At 38.6% G+C, this 18857-nt stretch overlaps 1 protein-coding gene across 6 annotated transcripts in view; it reads left to right on the top strand.

The window, feature by feature from the left end:
- The window catches only part of MTMR3 (myotubularin related protein 3), a 141823-nt gene that overhangs the window by 97276 nt on the left and 25690 nt on the right, over positions 1-18857 (top strand). For all 6 annotated transcript variants that reach the window (XM_077761619.1, XM_077761620.1, XM_077761621.1 and 3 more), the window contains exons 6-8: positions 6126-6208; positions 8120-8286; positions 16999-17095. In XM_077761619.1, the coding sequence (XP_077617745.1) occupies positions 6126-6208; positions 8120-8286; positions 16999-17095 (347 nt within the window). The remainder of the gene's footprint in view (positions 1-6125; positions 6209-8119; positions 8287-16998; positions 17096-18857) is intronic.

Raw genomic sequence — 18857 nt, 5'->3', positions numbered from 1 at the left:
GACCCATTTCGTCATCTAAAAGTGTTTCCTCAGTGTAATAATCTTCTAAGGCTTAGAGCCTGCATGTCACTTAAAAGTCCCGACAGTGGCTTTGCACAGAGAAATAATAGTGCAAAAGTATTTTGGCATTGCAGTGACTTTACACATTGAAATTGAGAGAGATCAGGATTTCTCCATACAGATAAATTAATCACAGTAGTAAGGTTCCTAAAACCTCTGGTTACTCCAGAATACAGTGGCTCTTCCTGCACTAGCTCTCGGGTGGAGTCCAGAGAGTGAGTTAGTTGGTGGTATTGTCCCTCCTTCTTTCCCTTCCTCCTTCCCTCTCTCAGCAGATAAGTATTTCAATAATATAACATGAGATCAAGAGACCCCTCCCCTTTTTAAAGGCTATTATATCTAAATCAAACACCTTTCAACCACCAGAGCCTAAATATGCCAGTATATATCGTGGCATGCCCTGGTTTGCATCATTTTGTATGCTTTTAAGTCAGCACATTTAGCACATCTGAAAGGGACTTACCATCAAGTTTTAAATAGCTGCCTAATATCATATATTCTCTTTTAATTTCATAGCACATTGAATAAAACCTGTTTGTAGGTTTGGGTGCCATAACATCATTACTTTAAACACATTCACTGGGTATCAGGTTTCCAAGTCCTAGGGTATACAATCTCTGTAGTAGAGTTCATTTGTAGTATTAAAAGTATAAACTACGCCTATGCTGTGTTTTTTTTCAAACTGTATTTCTACATATGTATAGGTATATTTCTTTGCTTTGCTAATTTATAAACACGTTAAGTGTTGAAGTGGAATTCATGAAAGTTTAAAACAGTTTTTGTTGTATAATTCAATAGACTGCCTCTCAATCTGCTGCTTCTGAAATCCCAGTAAGTAGCATGGAAATCCTAGGTGGTTTTTGCACCTGTGCTTTGGAACAATTTGATTTTGACTGTCAGTTGCTCACCTTGCAAAGCAGCAAAATTTGTCCTCTCTGCATGAGTCCCTTCCCTACTCTTACTAGACAAAGTTCTAGCAGTACACTGTGATGAGAACAATTTGTGGAGTGAGGATAAAGCCCCACAGTTTATACATAAACAGATGGGATTGTGACCTTCAAAAAATGTAAAGTGAATTTCAACTAGGAATAATTTGTAAAATCAAAAAGGACATTAAAAATTTCTGTTTCCAGGCTGGTCTGTTAATGCTTCTTAGGAAAAAAGTGGAATTGTAGCAGCTTCAAATGCTTTTCCTTAGTGTTTTTTCACATTTTTTCACAGCAAAAATCTTTATTCCCCAAGCATCAAAAGGAAGGTATTCTTAACAGTTAATGCACCTTGGCTGCACCATTCATGTGCTAGCAGAGGTCTCTGAGTCAGTACTGAAGGTAGCTTGTAAATGTAAAAGGTGAGCAGTAAAGAGTTTGGGTCTTTAACTTGTGAGTCTTCTTCTGACTGGTTTTTATAGAAGATTTAAGGCTCAGATAGTCCACAGTTCATTACAGATTTTAGGTATAGACTTATTATTTTCACTGTTATTGGCCTTTAAAAAAAAAATGTTATTTGTATTGAGAGAAAGACTGAGAATATGAGCAGGGGTGGGGCAGAAAGAATTCCAAACAGGCTCTGCACTGCCAATGCAGACCTGGATGTAGGGCTTGAACCCACAAACCTGGAGATCATGAAATCAAGAGTTAACCAACTGAGCCACCCAGGTGTCCCTGTTCCTGCCATTTTTACTTCAAATGTATGTATAGGATTAGTACTTAACCATTCATGCTACAAAAAGAGCATGTTTTTATTATATTTAAAAAATGTTTAGTTTGAGAGAGAAAGCGAGCGCGAGCGAGCGAGCTTGAGCTGGGGAGGGCAGAGAGAGAGGGAGACACAGAATCCAAAGCAGGTTCCATGTTGTCAGTGCAAAGTGCTTTGTGGGACTCAAATTCACGAACTGTGAAATCATGACCTGTGCTGAAGTAGGACTCTAAACCTGCCGAGCCATCCAGGTGCCCCAGTATGTTGTTTTTAAAAGGTAGGAATTATTCCACTTTTAAATTCTGGTGCTTAAAAATAATGCACATGTGCATGCATTCACATGCACTTGCGCGCACACACACACATACCCAAGATGAATTAAAGTAAACATGTTAGGGTATGAGGACATAAAATTCCCTCTGGAATGAGAAAGTACTGTGGGTCTTTAATACTGTGCATGTTTGTTAAATTTTTAACTGCTGCTTTCCTGCTCTTTTGGATTGATGCTCTTATGAATTTTGGTGTCTATGATGTAACTCTTAGCCTTTTGAGGAATTAACAGCACTGAGTGTGTTTGATGTCTTGTTTTAAGCATGAGTTTGGTGGAGTTTATAAGAGGAAAAGCACTGTTAAGGAAGATAGAATTACCTGTCAGGTAGAAAGTAGAGGAGAAAGGAGCAAAAAGAAAATGATCTGCTACAAAACACTGAATTAGTAGGTTAGGGAGGATTTGAATGTGACTTAGTTTTCTTCCTACTCTTCCATGGATATAACTGTCCACAAGTCATCTTGGTTTAAATTCTGTTTTCCTCTTAAAGGTCCCCAGTGGATAGACCACTTAATTCTGAAAGAAAGAGTAAAGTAGAACTCCTACAAAAAGAAGGCGTAATCTTAGCAGAAGAAAGGAATGTGCACCATTATAATAGAAGGAGCCTGGGCTAGAGGACAGACATGGTTTCTGATCCTGACTCTGCAGCGAGCTTCTAGTGTAAAGCTTAACCCCCCTTTTTGATAAAACGGCCTTGAATTGAATGGTACAGATTCGGTGACATAAAATTCAGTGGCATTGATGAGAATCTGTAATTGTTTGCTGATGGGGTTGAATGTTGGGTGTGTCTGGTTACAGAAATGGTAAGAGATCCTTTTGATGTATGAGGAGAATTGAGAAACCTAAAGCAATGGAGTAGGCCTTTAAAAAAGTAGAGAAACTTACTGTGTTATGAAGAGGATAAGGTCTGCTTTGCCTTTTTGGAAGAGAAGGCAGTCTGGATGGGGATTGGGGTAGAAAGGAGAAGAAAAAAGGGAGATGTTCATTTGATATAAAATCAGGTATTTCTCTTTTATATGTCTCTCTTCTTATTGCTGCATATTGAAGTTTCCTGCATGTGACAGTCTGCATGAGCATTAAAATCTGCTGTTTTCCATATCTATGACTGGAGTACACATGATGGTTTCTGTTGACTTGCCAGTAGATCTGCTTACTAGCATCTGATATTTTTATCTTTCTTCCTTAAATTTGTCATGTTAAAAATGCATGAAAATTCACATATCGAATGCATTTTAGGTAGTGAATATTTCACATGTTCTGAGGTATTTAATTCTGGAAGTCTGGACACAGGCCCTTGGGGTCTCAGACAATAGTAGGAGATGTCAAGCTTATCTCCTTTGTAGCACAGAAGCTTTGGCTGGTCCATTCCCTCTACCAACTGCTAATAACATTGTTTTTCAAATTTTATGGTTTCCAGGAGAGATAGATGTTTGAGGGGGACCTGAGATTCAGGTGACTGCTCCGAGAGCAGCCTCTCTTTGTAGATTTGTAAAACTCACTTTTATTTCACTCTAGGCTCTTTGTATTCCCTCTGCCTGGGACTTGCTAAGTTGTGACCATCTGATGTTCAGAAAACATATAAGAAGTTTGGAAACTTGTCCGAGGAAGTCAGGAAGCAAGCAAAATTTTAGTTAGTAGAAATTTTAGAAAATTGAAATTAGAATTCTTAATTGCCATTCTGGCAGCCACTTTTGGGAAGGGAGGGGAAAGGGAAATGAGGGTACATTTAAGGAAAAAAAAAAACAATATGAGAGTTTGTTACAGGCCAAAGGATTGGCCTACAAACAAATCAGCGATCTCTTCCATTCTCTTTTTTTTTTTTCATAGTTTGTTTATTTTTGAGACAGAGACAGAACACGAGTGGGGGAGGGGCAGAGAGAAAGGGAGACACAGAATCCAAAATAGGCTCCAGGCTCTGAGCTATCAGCACAGAGCCTGATGCGGGGCTTGAGCTGAAGTCGGATGCTCAGCCGACTGAGCCACCCAGGCGCCCCTCTATCTTTTTAATCTACTATTCTTTAGAATTCTTGATAGGTTATCCCTACTGATTGGTTATATATTGTTGTTTTTTCCTTCTGAGGTGTACAGGTCTTGAAAGAATTTTTAGCCACATCAGCTGCTGTTTCTCTAGAACCTTGTGGTTAAGGGCTTAAAAACAGAGGGCCAAAGCTCTTTTTTTTTTCAGAATGTAGTCAAGATTTTTTTCTTAACCCTCAGTCCTATCACATGGATAAGGACATTTTGTAGATTATAGGCTTATAATCTTGCTTAGAACTAAGCAAGAAGGCTCTGGTTCTGAAGTTGAAATTCCCATTCATTATCTGTATAATACTATTTTGCTTTCTTCTCTTTTTTAATCCCTGTCCCAGTTTCTGTTTCTTGTCCCAGACATCCAGCACTGGGCTTCTTTTTGATCCTCACATCATCATTCTGAGATGTCTCTGCTGATGCTGGCAACTGCATGGAGGGGCAGAGTTTGCAGGAAGTCTGTTTCTGAAACTGGCTCAGCTAATATGAGGGCTGCCCTGTGCAGGCAGCACTCTCTTTCTGTGTTGGAGGAGACCACCCTCCTCTTCTCATGCTAAACATGAATTGTTGGAATGATACTTGCAATTCCCAGAACTACGTTTTGGCTGGGCATGATACAGTGTAAGAGACAGTGGTCTACCCCTTCTTCAAGGAGTGAGTATATCCAAAATTATTTTACCAGGCTCTCTTTAAAAGATTTGGAGGGGTGCCTGGGTGGTTCAGTTGATTAAGTATCCAACTCTCTTTTTAAAAATTTTTTTAAATGTTTATTTTTAAGAGCGAGAAGGAGTGCATATGAGCGAGCGAGGGTGGGAGGGAAAGAGAGAGGGAGATCAAGGATCCAAAGCGGACTCCACACTGACAGGAGAGCCCAGTGTGGGGCTCGAACTCATGAACTATGACATCATGACCTGAGCTGAAGTCCGACTGAGCCACCCAGGCTCCCCAAGCGTCCGAGTCTTGATTTAGGCTTGGGTCATGATCTTTTGGTTCATGTGATAGAGCCTGCTTGAGATTCTGCCCCTCCCCCATTTGACTGACTTTCTCTGTCTCTCTCAAAATAAATGGATAAACATTAAAAAAAAAAAAAACCCACAGCATTCATATATAGTAGTTTTGGAAATTGCTTTTTGAAACCAAATTCACCTTGAGTCAAGGTGAATTGAGCAATAGGGAGGAATCTTAACATCAACTTGAGGATTTGTCACCTTGTTCAAATGCTTTCCTTATCTGCCTCTCTTCTTACATCACTCTCCACTATTATACTTCAATGTTCAGTAGAGTCTGCTCACCGTACTCTCAAGGAGAGAACCATTCCATCTTGTTCATACCTCAAGTCCCACTCAGCTTCTCTGGTCTTTTGAAGCAAATTACACTTGGCTAGTTTCAGGACCTTTGACCACTATGTGACCTGCTCCTGCGTTTGGATACTTGTGAGTCTCTTCTGCTTATCAGAGAGCCTGACAAGCAGCCACATCTTTTCTATGCAGCTTGCAGGCAGTTGAGATCTCCAGTCTTCCAGGATGCTCCTTTGCTGATACAAAGCCACAAGCCTACTTTGTCATTTTTGGGCAAATAATTATAGTCCCACTATCACCTTGATCTGCACTTCTCTTCTGTAAAAAAGACACGATTTCCATTCTGGTCCCTATCAGCTTCTTTGTCATTGCAAATCACAGTTAGTTATAGTGTGTAAAGTAGTACTTGGAGAGATTGTGTGTTTGATGCTTGAGAGATGACATATTTCCCTGTTTTTCCAGAGATGGTGCCTTCTCCTCATTCATTGTCTTCATGCTCAGACATGACTTGAGGCTGTTAATTTAGAGGAAAAGAAAGGGAAACCCTAATTCACTCCATAGTAAATCACTTGAATACTAATGATACAGATACATTTGCAGTTCTACTTGCTGCTTTTCCCCTGTAGAGCTTTTGAATCTTTCTTGTTTGACCTACTGAGGGAACTGCAGGGTCAATGCTTTCTTGACTAAGGGGACTTCATCTTTTTAAATTGCAGGTTCCATTACAGCTTATAGAAAGTGTTGAATGCCGAGATATATTTCAGCTTCATTTGACTTGCAAAGACTGCAAAGTTATCAGGTATGTGATATGTTTATACTGCTGTTTAAAAGAATAGATCCATGGTTTGGTAACAGAAAAATAGCTTTTGAGAGTCAGCCTTGTTAGGAATATTTTCTTAGTAATTAGTGCCTGAAATATTTATCTTTAGGCTACTTTGCTATTTGAAGTGTTTTTAAAAAAAATTTTATTTGGAAATTATTTCAAATTTACAAAAAAACGTGCAACAATAAAATATTACAAAGAACACTAATATTAACATTTTACTCTGCTTTATTGTTTGGAGGGGCTGTGTGTGTGTGTGTTTTATTCTTTTTCTGGATGATTTGAAAGTAAGTTACATAATCCTGGCTTTTCATCCTGAAATACTTTGTCCTAAGAATAGGGATATTTTCTTACATAACCATGTTGTCATTATCAACTCCACAACTTTACACTCATAATACTTTTATCTGGTCTGCTATCAATGTTCCAGTTTTGTCACTTGGCCTAATAATGCCCTTCCTAGCATTCCTCATTCAGAACAGGGTCCATACAAGGTTAGGTATTATATTTAGTTGCTGTGATTCTGTAGCCTTATTTAATCTGAAGCATTTTTCACCATCTTTCTTTGTCTTTTATGACATTCACATTTTGAAGAATATAATCTTTTATTTTAATAGAATCTTTCTCATTTTGTGTCTGTCCAATGTTCCCTCATGATTAAATTGAGGTTGTGTATTTTCAGCTGCAATGCTGTATGTGTGAGGTTGTGTCCTTTTCTGGGTACTGTATTGCATCTGGAGGCAAACAGTGTCCATCTGTCTCTATTGCTGATGTCAGTTTTGATCATTCTTGTCAAGGTGTCACCTGTTTTCTGTATAATTTCTACATTTTCTCCCTTGGAATTGAAAAAAACAGTCTGTGGGAGGAACTTTAAGACAATGAAAATATCCTGCTTCTCATCAATTTTCTCCATAGATTTAGCATCCATTATGGTTTTTATCTGATGTAATCTTTACTGTAATGGTTGCAAAATGATGCCTGAAATATGTTTTTAAATTTAGTAGCTCTAGAAGTTCTAAATTCCTCCAGTTTTTAGTTTATTTCTTTGATTAACTTTGGAGTGCCAGTAAATACTGTGTGTTGACGTATTGATGAGCCACATTGATTGGGATGAGGGAGAGGTTTAAGTAGCCTCCTTGGTTTTAAGGTAAATAAGTTCTTTTGTGATTTGGCTGGTTTTTGATAGGCACTAACTGCAACTTCTTTATTAATTACTCAGTTTTAAACACTGTTGGCATTTGAAAAGGTGAAGTATCTTTTACCCTTATTATTTTAACCTAGCTATATGTACTGAAAATTGCAATTGATAATAGAATTGTTTGGTTCTCTATGTGGTCACAGCTGAAAATTTCAATGTAATATGTTTTATTTTGGATGTACACTTGCTGATTTATTCTAATGGCTGAGTAGACAGATTTTGAAATCTAACTGGCCAAAAGTTGCACTGTGATTTACTTTAGAGCTTGACCTAATAGATTATAACAGCAAAATTAACATTCTCTAAAACTTATTTCTTGATAACCATAAAGCTTTGGTAGAAGATATAGAAGGAAACCTTACTCATGGAAGAGAAAACTGCCATTTTACTTTAATAATTACCATTAATCAATCTTAAGCGATTTCATTAGTCTAAAAAATAAGTTTTCCACATGTCCATTTATTTTTCTTTTTGACATTTTGCATCATTGGCTAAAATTTTTTGGACCTGTAATTATTACAAATGATAAACATGCAAATGATGACCTCTGATGCTTTTCTTTACTGTAGTTGTTGCTGCACTGGGAGTTAAATACTTTTGAAATGGTGGCTTCCCACCATTTCAGCTGTCTTCTAATTACATTGTCAGCTGTCTTCTAATTACATCCATATTTGTTTGGCTTTACAAAGGTGTCAGTTCTCAACCTTTGAGCAGTGTCAAGAGTGGCTCAAGAGACTGAACAATGCAATCCGACCACCTGCTAAAATAGAAGATCTCTTTTCATTTGCGTACCACGCTTGGTGCATGGAGGTCTACGCCAGTGAAAAAGAACAACATGGAGACCTGTGCAGGCCAGGTAGACCTTTCTAAAATGTGCAAATGGTAGCTTTATTGAACTTCTATTTGAAGTATCCTTAACATGAAATGGGACTCCTAAGCATTCATGTATTCAATCAGTGTATATTTTATGTAGCACCTAAGCATGTGCCTGTCATTCTCTTAAGATAAATAGAACATGTGTCCTGCCTTTTAGGAGAAAGGAAGAACACTAAATTTGGCATCACAATCTACTGGGCCTAAAAAAAAAAAAAATCAAAAAAACACTACAATAATGTTTCACAGGTTTTGTAAAAAGCCTAATGGATGGGAGTCATGAGTCATGTGCATATTTGGGAAGACTTCACGTTCATGGTGGCTTTTGAGGTAGAATAAGGGTTCATTAAAGGTAGAGGGTTCATTGAAACAAGTAGCATGAACAAAGGTTCAGAAGTGTGTGACATTAGGGCACAGAATAATGGCATACAAAATGCCTTGCACTATCTTCTTCTTTTCTTTTTTTTTTAAAAGGTTTGTTTATTTTGAGGTGGGGGCAGAAAGAGAGAGGGACAGAGAATCCCACCCAGGCTCTGTGCTGTCGCACAGAGTCCAACACAGGGCTCAGTTTCACAAAGTGTGAGATCATGACCTGAATCAAAATAGAGTTGGATGCTTACCCAATTCGTCCCTATCTTCTTATTTTCAAGTCATATATGTCCTATTGTTACTCCTTTCATCTAATAGATGAAACCAAGGTCCAGAGAGGCCAGGTGACTTCCCTAAGGACAAATAGAGAAGCTGAGCCTGTGCTGGAGCCTAGGCCTCCTGATTTCTCAGAAGATCTTCGTCCCTACTCTTTCTCCCTCAGAAATGGCTTGGATCAAGTTCATGTTATTTCTCTGCATGTAATTGTCTGTAAACTTCATGCTGCCACAAATAGAACTTTGCTGGTCCAAGACTCAATCTTTAGTGTGTCAAGCCTGGAAGCAAAGTCTTAAATTTCTTTTTTTTTTTTTAATATTTTATTTATTTCTGAGAGAGAGACAGCATGAGCAGGGGAGGGTCAGAGAGAGGGAGACACAGAATCCGAAACAGGCTCCAGGCTCTGAGCTAGCTGTCAGCACAGAGCCCAATGTGGGGCTCGAACCCACAAACTGTGAGGTCATGACCTGGGCTGAAGTCGGACGCTCAACCGACTGAGCCACCCAGGCGCCCCATCAAAGTCTTAAATTTCTAAGCAGTGAAAATGTGTGAGCCTCCTTCTAAAAATGTTTCCTCTTGGGACGTTTTTCTTTAAACTTCAGTTTTTAATCCTGAATTTTTGATTTTAACAGTTTTGCCCTGGGTCATTTTAAACATTTGAGGCTAATGTAGCTTTGCTTGCATCACTTTGTTTCCTGGTTCATTCACTGGCTGAAATTTTTGATTCATAATTAAAATACAGCATAAACATCATCTTATTTTTAAAGGTGCTTTGATGTATACTTTTGTTTGACCCTCCTGACCTTGTCAAGCAGGCAGGATAGCTTGGTGTTTCTGTTTTGGGAGACAAAGAAATGAGACTCAGAGGTAAAACCTGTTGCTAAGTCCCACTGTCAGTCATTGACAGAGCTAGGACCTATCAGGTCCTAGACGGTGAGGGCATTGAGAGTTGACGGTGAGAGTTGACGGTGAGGGCATTCTGTGGATGTGGAGATGCAAAATGGTACCTGCTCTCATGGAGCCTGAAGGAAATCCTCAGGAATCCAAGCTGCACATGAGCCGTGTCAGGCCAGTGGAAAACTCAGAGTCAGCCATAGGAGTCCACACTATCCTTGGAAGGGTATTGGAATGTGCTTAGACAGTCTCTAACTTCACTCCTTTACCCATCATATCTTTTTCTTTTTTCTTCTTTATTGAGATGCCATTGTACTTTTTGTTCTTTGTGGCTTTNGACGCGGGGCTCGAACCCACGAACCGCGAGATCATGACCCAAGCGAAAGTCGGAAAGTCGGACGCTTAACCGACTAAGCCACCCAGGCGCCCCAAGGTTTTTTTTTTTTTTTAAAGATAAAATTTACCTACGGGGAAATGCACAAATCTTAACATGTATATTTGCTGAATTTTTAACCACTGAATCTTACTAAATTTTTACTCTCAGGGCACCTGGGTAGCTCAATTGGTTAAGTGTCTTGACTTCTTGATTTTGGCTCAGGTCATGATCTTGTGGTTGTGAGATTGAGCCCCACATTGGGCTCTGCACTGGTTATGGAGCCTGCTTAAGATTCTCTTTCCTACTCCTGCTCTCTTGTGTGTGCTCTCTCTCTCTCAAAATATTTTTTTAGTCTTTACCATTTCCTAGGATAATGAAGTGAGTGACTATATCTTGCTGCACGTTATATAAGAACTTAAGTTGTTTAAGACATCTAACTCTGAAGGGCATTTTCCTGGTTTTTGGTTGGTTAATCAACAAGGCTTGTTTTTTCTCCTAATTTGTTCTCTCACAACTACAGACTGAAAATTCCTGATCTCTTTAGATGATTCTTTATTTCCTTGATGAAATTAGTTTATTTTGGATTTGAGCCATCTCTTAAGGTTCATCTCTAAGATGTTCTATGTCAGAATTTCACTCTTTTTAAAAATATTTATTTATTTATTTTGAGAGAGAGTGCAAGTAGCGAGGAGGGGCAGAGAGAGAGGGAGAAAAGAGAATCTCAAGCAGCGCCTGCATTGTTAGCACAGGAATAGATACAAGGCTCAGTCTCATGAACCATAAGATCATGACCTGAGCTGACATCAAGAGTTGGATGCTTAACTTGACTGAGCCATTTAGGCACCCTAGAACTTCATTTTTAATTATGAATTACTTTGTCTTAAACTGGGATGACTTGGGTCCCCATACCCTTCCCTTCCCTTTTTTTTTTTTTTTTGTTTTTTGTTTTTATTTATTTCTAGGAGAGAGACAGCATGAGTAGGGGAGGGTCAGAGAGAGAGGGAGTCACAGACTCTGAAACAGCCTCCAGGCCCCGAGCTGGCAGTCAGCACAGAGCCCGACGCGGGGCTCGAACCCACGAACCGCGAGACCATGACCTAAGCGAAAGTCGGACGCTTAACCGACTAAGCCACCCAGGCGCCCCATACCCTTCCCTTTCTGATCTGGTATTTTTAGGCCACCAGAACATATAGATGTCTATAGTGTCCTCTGTCTTTTGATGAGTTTGTGATGGATGGAGGTATTTGGGGGATAAAGTACTGATTTAAGAACTAGGAAACCTGAATTCAGACCCATATTTTAGCATTTAATTAAAAAAATATTGGGGAACCATTTATCTTTTCTGTACTTTAATTTCCTTTGTTCTTCAAACCGAGCGATTCCTGTTCTTCCTGTCCAAGCCGATCAGGGTATCCTGAAGATCAAATCTGTTATTGCTGGAGAGTTCAATTCAGTAAATATTTGAGTGCTTCCTATGTGCCATACTGGTCAAAACATTTTTGGAAACTAATAATCTACAAGGTGATGCCATTGTAACTGATTGGTTGGAACTTACTCTATGAGTAAAGGCTGTATTTTGTTTCTTCCTGATATATACAAATCCACACTAAGTTAACCACGCTGTCACTTACAAGAAATCTTACTGTACTTCAGTTACTTGGCTTCAGTGTGTGTATATGTATGGCTTTTTCCTTTTAATATATTTTCACTATGGAGTACAGAGGAAGACTTGCTCTTAATAAAAAATACTGTAGTGGCATTTTTAAAGCCAGTCAACCTGGTTCTTCTGTCTCCACCCAGTATTGTTGAGTGGTGGTGGTGGTGGCTATAACATTACTCACCAAATATGAGCATACCAGACAACCACATTCTTATAAGTCATCTTTAGGGTGAGACAGCACTTGAGATATTTCAAAGTGATGCCTTTGTATAATCTGTTCCAACAAATGAGATCATAAGCATAGATTCTGAAGAGTTGAAATTATTTATTTAGTCTTTCAGTAGTTAATAAGGCCTTTTATGGATTCTTCTCTGCCTAGCCTGTTAAGAGTAGAATGTGTCAGAGAGGAAGGAAATGGGAAAATGTATCATTACCTTGTATTCATATAAATCTTAGTTTCTGACTGTTGAAACTGTCATAATTAAGCAAGTCACATTGTGGCCAAAGCTCTGAGTCTTAATCAGATTTGGAAGAAGTCTCCACATTGTTATTGGAAGTTTACTGGTGAAACTTGCAAAAGCCTTTGCAAAACTCTTGACTCCGCTCTTACACCCATTTCAGACTCTAAAAAAGGAATGGATCAAAAGCTTAAATCTTCTCTCTCACATGCTCAGTTTTCTTCATTGGAGCTGCGTTCTGTACTTGAGCATTAGGCAGGAGTCCTGATGGGCCAGATGACTGGGCCATTTATTTGTTAGTTTAGTAGCATCAGGCCCACCTTTCTAACCTGTCTTCTGTTGAAATACCCATTAAGCACATCTTGTTTAGCCATGAACAGCACAGGACTCTGAGTCTTACACTGTGCAGCTGCCTGTTTCGTATAAAGCAAAAGCCCTTGCCAGCAGAGTCTGTCTTATGAGTTTGAATGCAGTCCAGTGAGCATACATTTAGATGACTGTACTGGAACCTTTGTTCATAGAAAAGAATGATTCCTCCTATATTTGAAAATCTGAAAGGGCTGGTTCTTACCTTCCCTGACTTTGGTGCTGTTCTTTTCCCTTACATCCTGGGTAGAGGACCGGCTTTTCTGTCACAGGCCTTTAAGTTGTGTATAATTGTGGGCTCAAATGCTCAGAATCACTTAGGGAGCTAGATTTTTGAGGGGGGCAGATTTTTTAGACTGCCTCTTGACACCGGTTATGATAGAGACGTTCATTACTTTAAAAAGGTTTTCATTACCACTAAAATAAGAATTGCTGGACTGTTTGCATTCGTTGTACAAGAAATACTAAACATTAAAAAAGGACACATCCTTATTTGGGATTGGGGGAGGGCAGGCAAGATGGTTGTAATGGAAACAGAAAGCAAAACAAAAAACTTATAACCAGGGGCAATTGGATGGTTTGGTCAGTTAAGCATTGGACTCTTGGTTTCAGCTCAGATCATGATCTCATGGGTCGTGGGATCCAGCCTCACACTGAGCTCTGCACGGACAGTGTGGAACCTGCTTGGGATTCTCTCTCTCCCTATCTCTTTGCCCTTTCCCCTACTTGCATGAACTCACTCTCTCAAAATAAACAAATATTTTTTAAAAATTCTCTCTTTCTCCCTCTGCCCCTCTCTCCCATGTGTACCCTCTTTCCTCAAAAAACAACAAAAAACTTACAACCATAATATTTAAAATGAGATATTACAGTATGTCTAAGTATTGGATCACCGGAAACCTAGAGAGAAATTCTTAAGGGAAATCAGCAAGGAGATGTGCTTGGCATTCACTTTTCTGGATGAATAAATGTAAGGGAACTTCTAACACAATTAGGCAAAAGCCAATTAAATTACTCATATATTTAAGGTCTGCTAGATTTTTTTTTAAAGCATTACTTTTCAGAGTGTTAGTTGTGATCCACTTGTCAGTCATGAAATCAAAATTTTAAGAAAGGAAATACAAAATGAAACACTTGGGATAGAAAACACCAAAATGTGTCACACATAGTAATGGTAGGTACAGTTTTGTAAAACTCTTAAAAATAAACATGTTTTATTGGATTATGATATAAAACATAATTTGATTGTAATGGTCATTTTCAAAGTTAGAAAGTTACTGCTTTAGAGAATACAAAGGTAATTAAAAGTCTTTTTTTCTCAAGGAAATTGAATAACAAAGCTTTATGCTTGGTAGGCACTATATATTTCTTTGTGTGTAGCTCAGAACTCATGCTCCTGATGGTGGTTCTAAGCTTTTCTTTGGGCAACAGTTCTATGTGGTAAATTGCCAGTGGTGGTGGTGCTGGTGGTGATTTTGCCAGTGATTATTTTAAAGTATCTATGTGTTTACGCTAAGATGGAGGTACTAATGTTAAAGAGTCATTAATTAAAGTACTTTACCTTTTGCAAAGACTTGGAGCTCTATGTAGGTGGGGAAAATCTCATTAATGAATGAACTTGGAAATGGTCATAGTTTTACAGTTTTTAGATTGGGATTATAGGTGAAAGACTGTCTAATATTCTTTTTTTAAATTTTTTTAATGTTTCTATTTATTTGAGAGAGAGACAGAGACAGAGACAGAGACACACAACATGAGTCGGGGAGGGTCAAAGAGAGAGGGAGATACAGAATTCGAAGCAGTCTCCAGGCTCTGAGCTAGCTGTCAGCACAGAGCCTGACACGGGGCTCAAACCCACGAACCATGAGGTCATGACCTGAGCTGAAGTTGGCCGCCTAACCGACTAAGCCACCCAGGTGCCCCAGACTGTCTAATATTCTTGATAGTCAGTATTCCTTGCAATTTGTAGACAGATGGCACCTCAATTCAGATAGCTTTTTTTCCTATTTCAAAGCCCACATCACTCCTAAAACTTTTCCAGAACGGGATGCATTCAGCTGATTATTTCTTCCTGCATCTCTGCACCTCATCTTTTTATAGCTCTCCTTTAGGAAACCTATAATGCCTAGTTTAAACTCAAGAAAAGCAGTTTAAGTAGGAAGTAGTTTTATAGAATTGTCCTTCATTCAAGTTATTGCTGTTTGCTATTCTGAAGTTCCACTCACAGGGAGAGCAAAGCTTTATACTTTGATCACCAAAGCAGTCTGTTTTGTGTTTTTGTTATTGTAATTTTTCCCAGCCCCCACCAACATTTACTACCTACAACACTATGTATTAGAGATACTGCTCAATGGTTTTTTGTTTGTTTTACTGCCCTAGGACTCCGTGTGTTTTCAAGGAAGAAGGTTATTTCAGATTTAATGACTTTGATGTTAAGTTCATTTTGGCTTTTGTAGCTTACTGTCTTTAGGAAGAGAAAGCCAGTTAGTTTCATTAGGGCAAAATGTAGGCAGGGTATATAAGTTTGAGTGGATGTTCTTACAGATGCTCAGTACTTTACTTAGTATGGTGTTTCCTGAGATTTTACATACTTGGAGGTATAGTTTTGTGATCTCTTCTCTAAAATTCTGTAATCTATAAGGCTCTGAAAATCAAAAGATTTTTTTCTTATCTTATTTGGTGGCTTGACCTGGTCTGAGCTGACATGAAGCTATTTGTTGCTTTACTTAACCCCATTTAGCATGATTTATCCATGCATTTCAATGTAGAAATATTAATGTTTGATTAGTACACCCTGTTGAGAGAGTGTTAACTTAATACTATATTATGTCCACCATCTTAAACTCCAGAAAACTCGGGTTTTGATATCTGGCCCATAGTGTTTCTGATGAGGAGTTGTAGATCTATATTACTACTCTTCATGAACTTGGTATTATTTTTTTTATATATACTGTGAATGTGGAACTAGGAGAGTAGCCAATATAGTGACAATGACTGGGTTTTGAGACCAAACAGACTTACCATAATAACCTCTCTCAGTCTCAGTTTTATCCTGTGTAAAATGAGCTCAGTGAACCACTCAGAGTTGGTAGTAGTGATTAAATGAGATAACCTAATTCTTTAAAAAAAAAAATTTTTTTTTTAATGTTTGTTTATTCTTGAGAGAGACAGAGACAGAGCACGAGCAGGGGAGGGGCAGAGAGAGACACAGAATCCAAAGCAGGCTCCAGCCTCTGAGCTGTCAGCACAGAGCCTGATGCGGGGCTCAAACCCACGGGACCTGCAAGATCATGACCTAAGCCAAAGTCGGCCACTTAACCCACTGAGCCACCCAGGTGCCCTGAGATAACCTGATTCTTTTTTTTTTTTTCATGTCTTTATTTTATTTTGAGAGATAGAGACAGAGCAAGCAGGGGAAGGGCAGAGAGAGAGGGAGACATAGAATCTGAAGCAGGCCCCAGGCTCTGAGCTCTCAGCACTGAGCCTGACGTGCGGCTTGAACACATGGACTGTGAGATCATGACCTGTACTAAAGTTGGACGCTTAACCTGCTGAACTACCCAGGTGCCTCTGAGATAACCTGATTCTCGATCAAAATTCCAAGATGTGGAAACAGCCCAAGTGTTTGTCAGTAGATGAATGGATAAAGAAGATGTGGTATATGTGTGTAATATCCCACACACAGGGATAATGGGCCATTAAAAAAGGAAAGAAATTTTGGCATTTGTGGTATCATGGAGGGACCTACAAGTTATTACGCTAAGTGAAATAAGACAGAGGAAGACAAATACATGTGATTTCACTTATGTGTGGGATCTAAATAACAGATACAGACTCCTAAATACTGAGAACACACTGGTGGTTGCCAGAGAGGCGTGTAGGGGATGAGCAAAATAGATGAAGGGGATTAAGAGGTATAAACTTCTACTAGCAGCATAGGGTACAGTCACTAATACTGTAATAACTTTGTATGGTGACAGATGGTACTTGCACTTATGGTGAGCTTTTCATGATGTACGTAATTGTTGAATCACTACGTGGTACACCTAAAACTAATGTAAATTGTATGTTAGCTATACTTCAATTAAAAATTTTTAATTTCCTCATTCTTTTGTATATAGTCTTATCCTGGCAGGGAATTTTTACACTAAAATTAAATATAGTTTTAAAACTAAAACTAGTTTTAAACTAAAACTAATACATATTTTATTTATGTAATAACTGAGCAGGGTAGCTACACTTTTATTCTGTTTTGCAAAATGATATTCATTTCTTTCTTCTGTCCTTGGCCCCTAGGGGAACATGTAACGTCAAGGTTTAAAAACGAAGTGGAGCGGATGGGTTTTGATATGAACAACGCCTGGAGGATTTCCAACATCAATGAGAAGTATAAGTGAGTTGTAGGACCCTGTGGACTATTTTATAGCCAGTGCCTTTGCAGAAACCCCAATTCTCATGTGGCAGAACATTTGAACTTAGACATTTTCTTTCAATAGAGATTTATTACATCTAACTGCAGGGTCTTCAGAGTACTTCTCAAGCCTTCTGTTCCCATTGCTATCACTGGAGTGGAAAAATGATCCTCAATAGAATTCTGGAACCTTCCTATCCATTCCCTCCAGGCCTCTGTTCTTCTTGGCATGTGCATTTCCTGGGTAGTATTGTGTTCATATGTAGGCAGGCAGTTTAGATTGGTCTCATCACCACTTAACCTCACTTTGGAGATAGAATCAATGATCTCACAAGCAGTGAGTTTTTATGTGATCCCTCAACAGGGAGTTTTTATGACAAATTTTACTCCAGATTCTGTGAAATAGACATTAAGTACTATTCTTTCTAACTTCATAGCTTTGATCATTTGATCATTAAATATTAATATAATCATTATTAAATATTTCCCATTACCTGTTTCCTTAAAAGGTGTATATACTTTGGTGTGGGGGAGGGCAGTTAACTACTATGATTTTGGTGATCCAGGCTTCTATAAAACCAAATTGTTCAAGAGATTTAAATTAATATTCTTCTTTTAAGATTCCCTCTAGCAATTGGAGGTGTTAATCATTCCAGTTTTTGAGCTGCCTCAAACCATGATGGCTATTTTCCTGGTCTATTTGTGGGTAGCCACTAAAGCATTTCGTTTTTAATTGGAAAAACTGTAGCTAATTACTGTATGTAGCTCTTAAAATGGACCTTGGCCAAGGAATTAGGAACCTTGGGGTGTTATGAAAAAATGAGAGCTTTAGACCTGTCCTACCTTTGCCTGTTCTCCGTCACAAGACAAAGCCAAGAATGGAGGTGGAGACTAGAGAAGAGGCCTCAGAAAGCCTGAGACTACAAAGCCTACACAGGCTTTGCTCATGTGTAACCTACCTTTTCTATGCTGGAAACTGCTTATCTACATGTGAACAGCTAGTGTTTACTAAAGAGGTGACTAGGTAGTGTAATACTTATAGGACAAGAAATGAAATTATCAGAATATTGGATGAAGTCAGAAAACTGAATTAAGCTAAGCTTGGTGGGAAAAGAAAATGTTTGAGTTCCAAAGCCAGTTGGTTTCCAAAATCCCCATTCAGTATTGGTTTTAGAAATTAACTTTTGTCTTTTGAGTCTACCATTTCTACCTCAGAACCAATCTTCTGGACATTGAAAAGTTCTTCCTACTACAAAGAAGGAGAGCTAAATTTACTCTTAAATTTTAAACAAGATAAAAGAAATAAAAATAAAAAAGAACAAGACTCATGGTTAGTATATTAACTATGGTCACGGTGACCTGGGTTATTTTTAGGAGTTTGTGGATAAGTGTTAAAGATTGTAGAGCTACTCTTGGTCATAGATATTCTCTTGGTGTAGTGGTTTTTAAATTCCTGATATTTAATCTTCTGGAAATTGAGAACAAGATGGAGATACTTACTGCAGAATGACCAAAATTCCCAATTCCTAAGCTACTTTGTGTTCTCTGCCTTTTCCCCCATGCATAAGGCTAGGGCCAGGGAGTGGTGGTACAGGAGGAGGAGGAATTTGTGTATTTTAGGATTTGGATTAAATGTCTTCTTACCTTTACTATTGAAAAGGAATATTGGAATATCCATAGAGAGACATTGTCTTGTAAGTGAAACACCTATCAGGGAATAACTGCTTTTTAGGGCACCAGCTTG

The sequence above is a fragment of the Crocuta crocuta genome, unplaced genomic scaffold (assembly GCF_008692635.1).
Source record: "Crocuta crocuta isolate KB4526 unplaced genomic scaffold, BGI_CrCroc_1.0 scaffold348, whole genome shotgun sequence".
Taxonomy (NCBI): Eukaryota; Metazoa; Chordata; class Mammalia; order Carnivora; family Hyaenidae; genus Crocuta; species Crocuta crocuta.
Note: the sequence above shows the minus strand (reverse complement) of the source record. Positions and strands in the feature narration are given on the sequence as shown.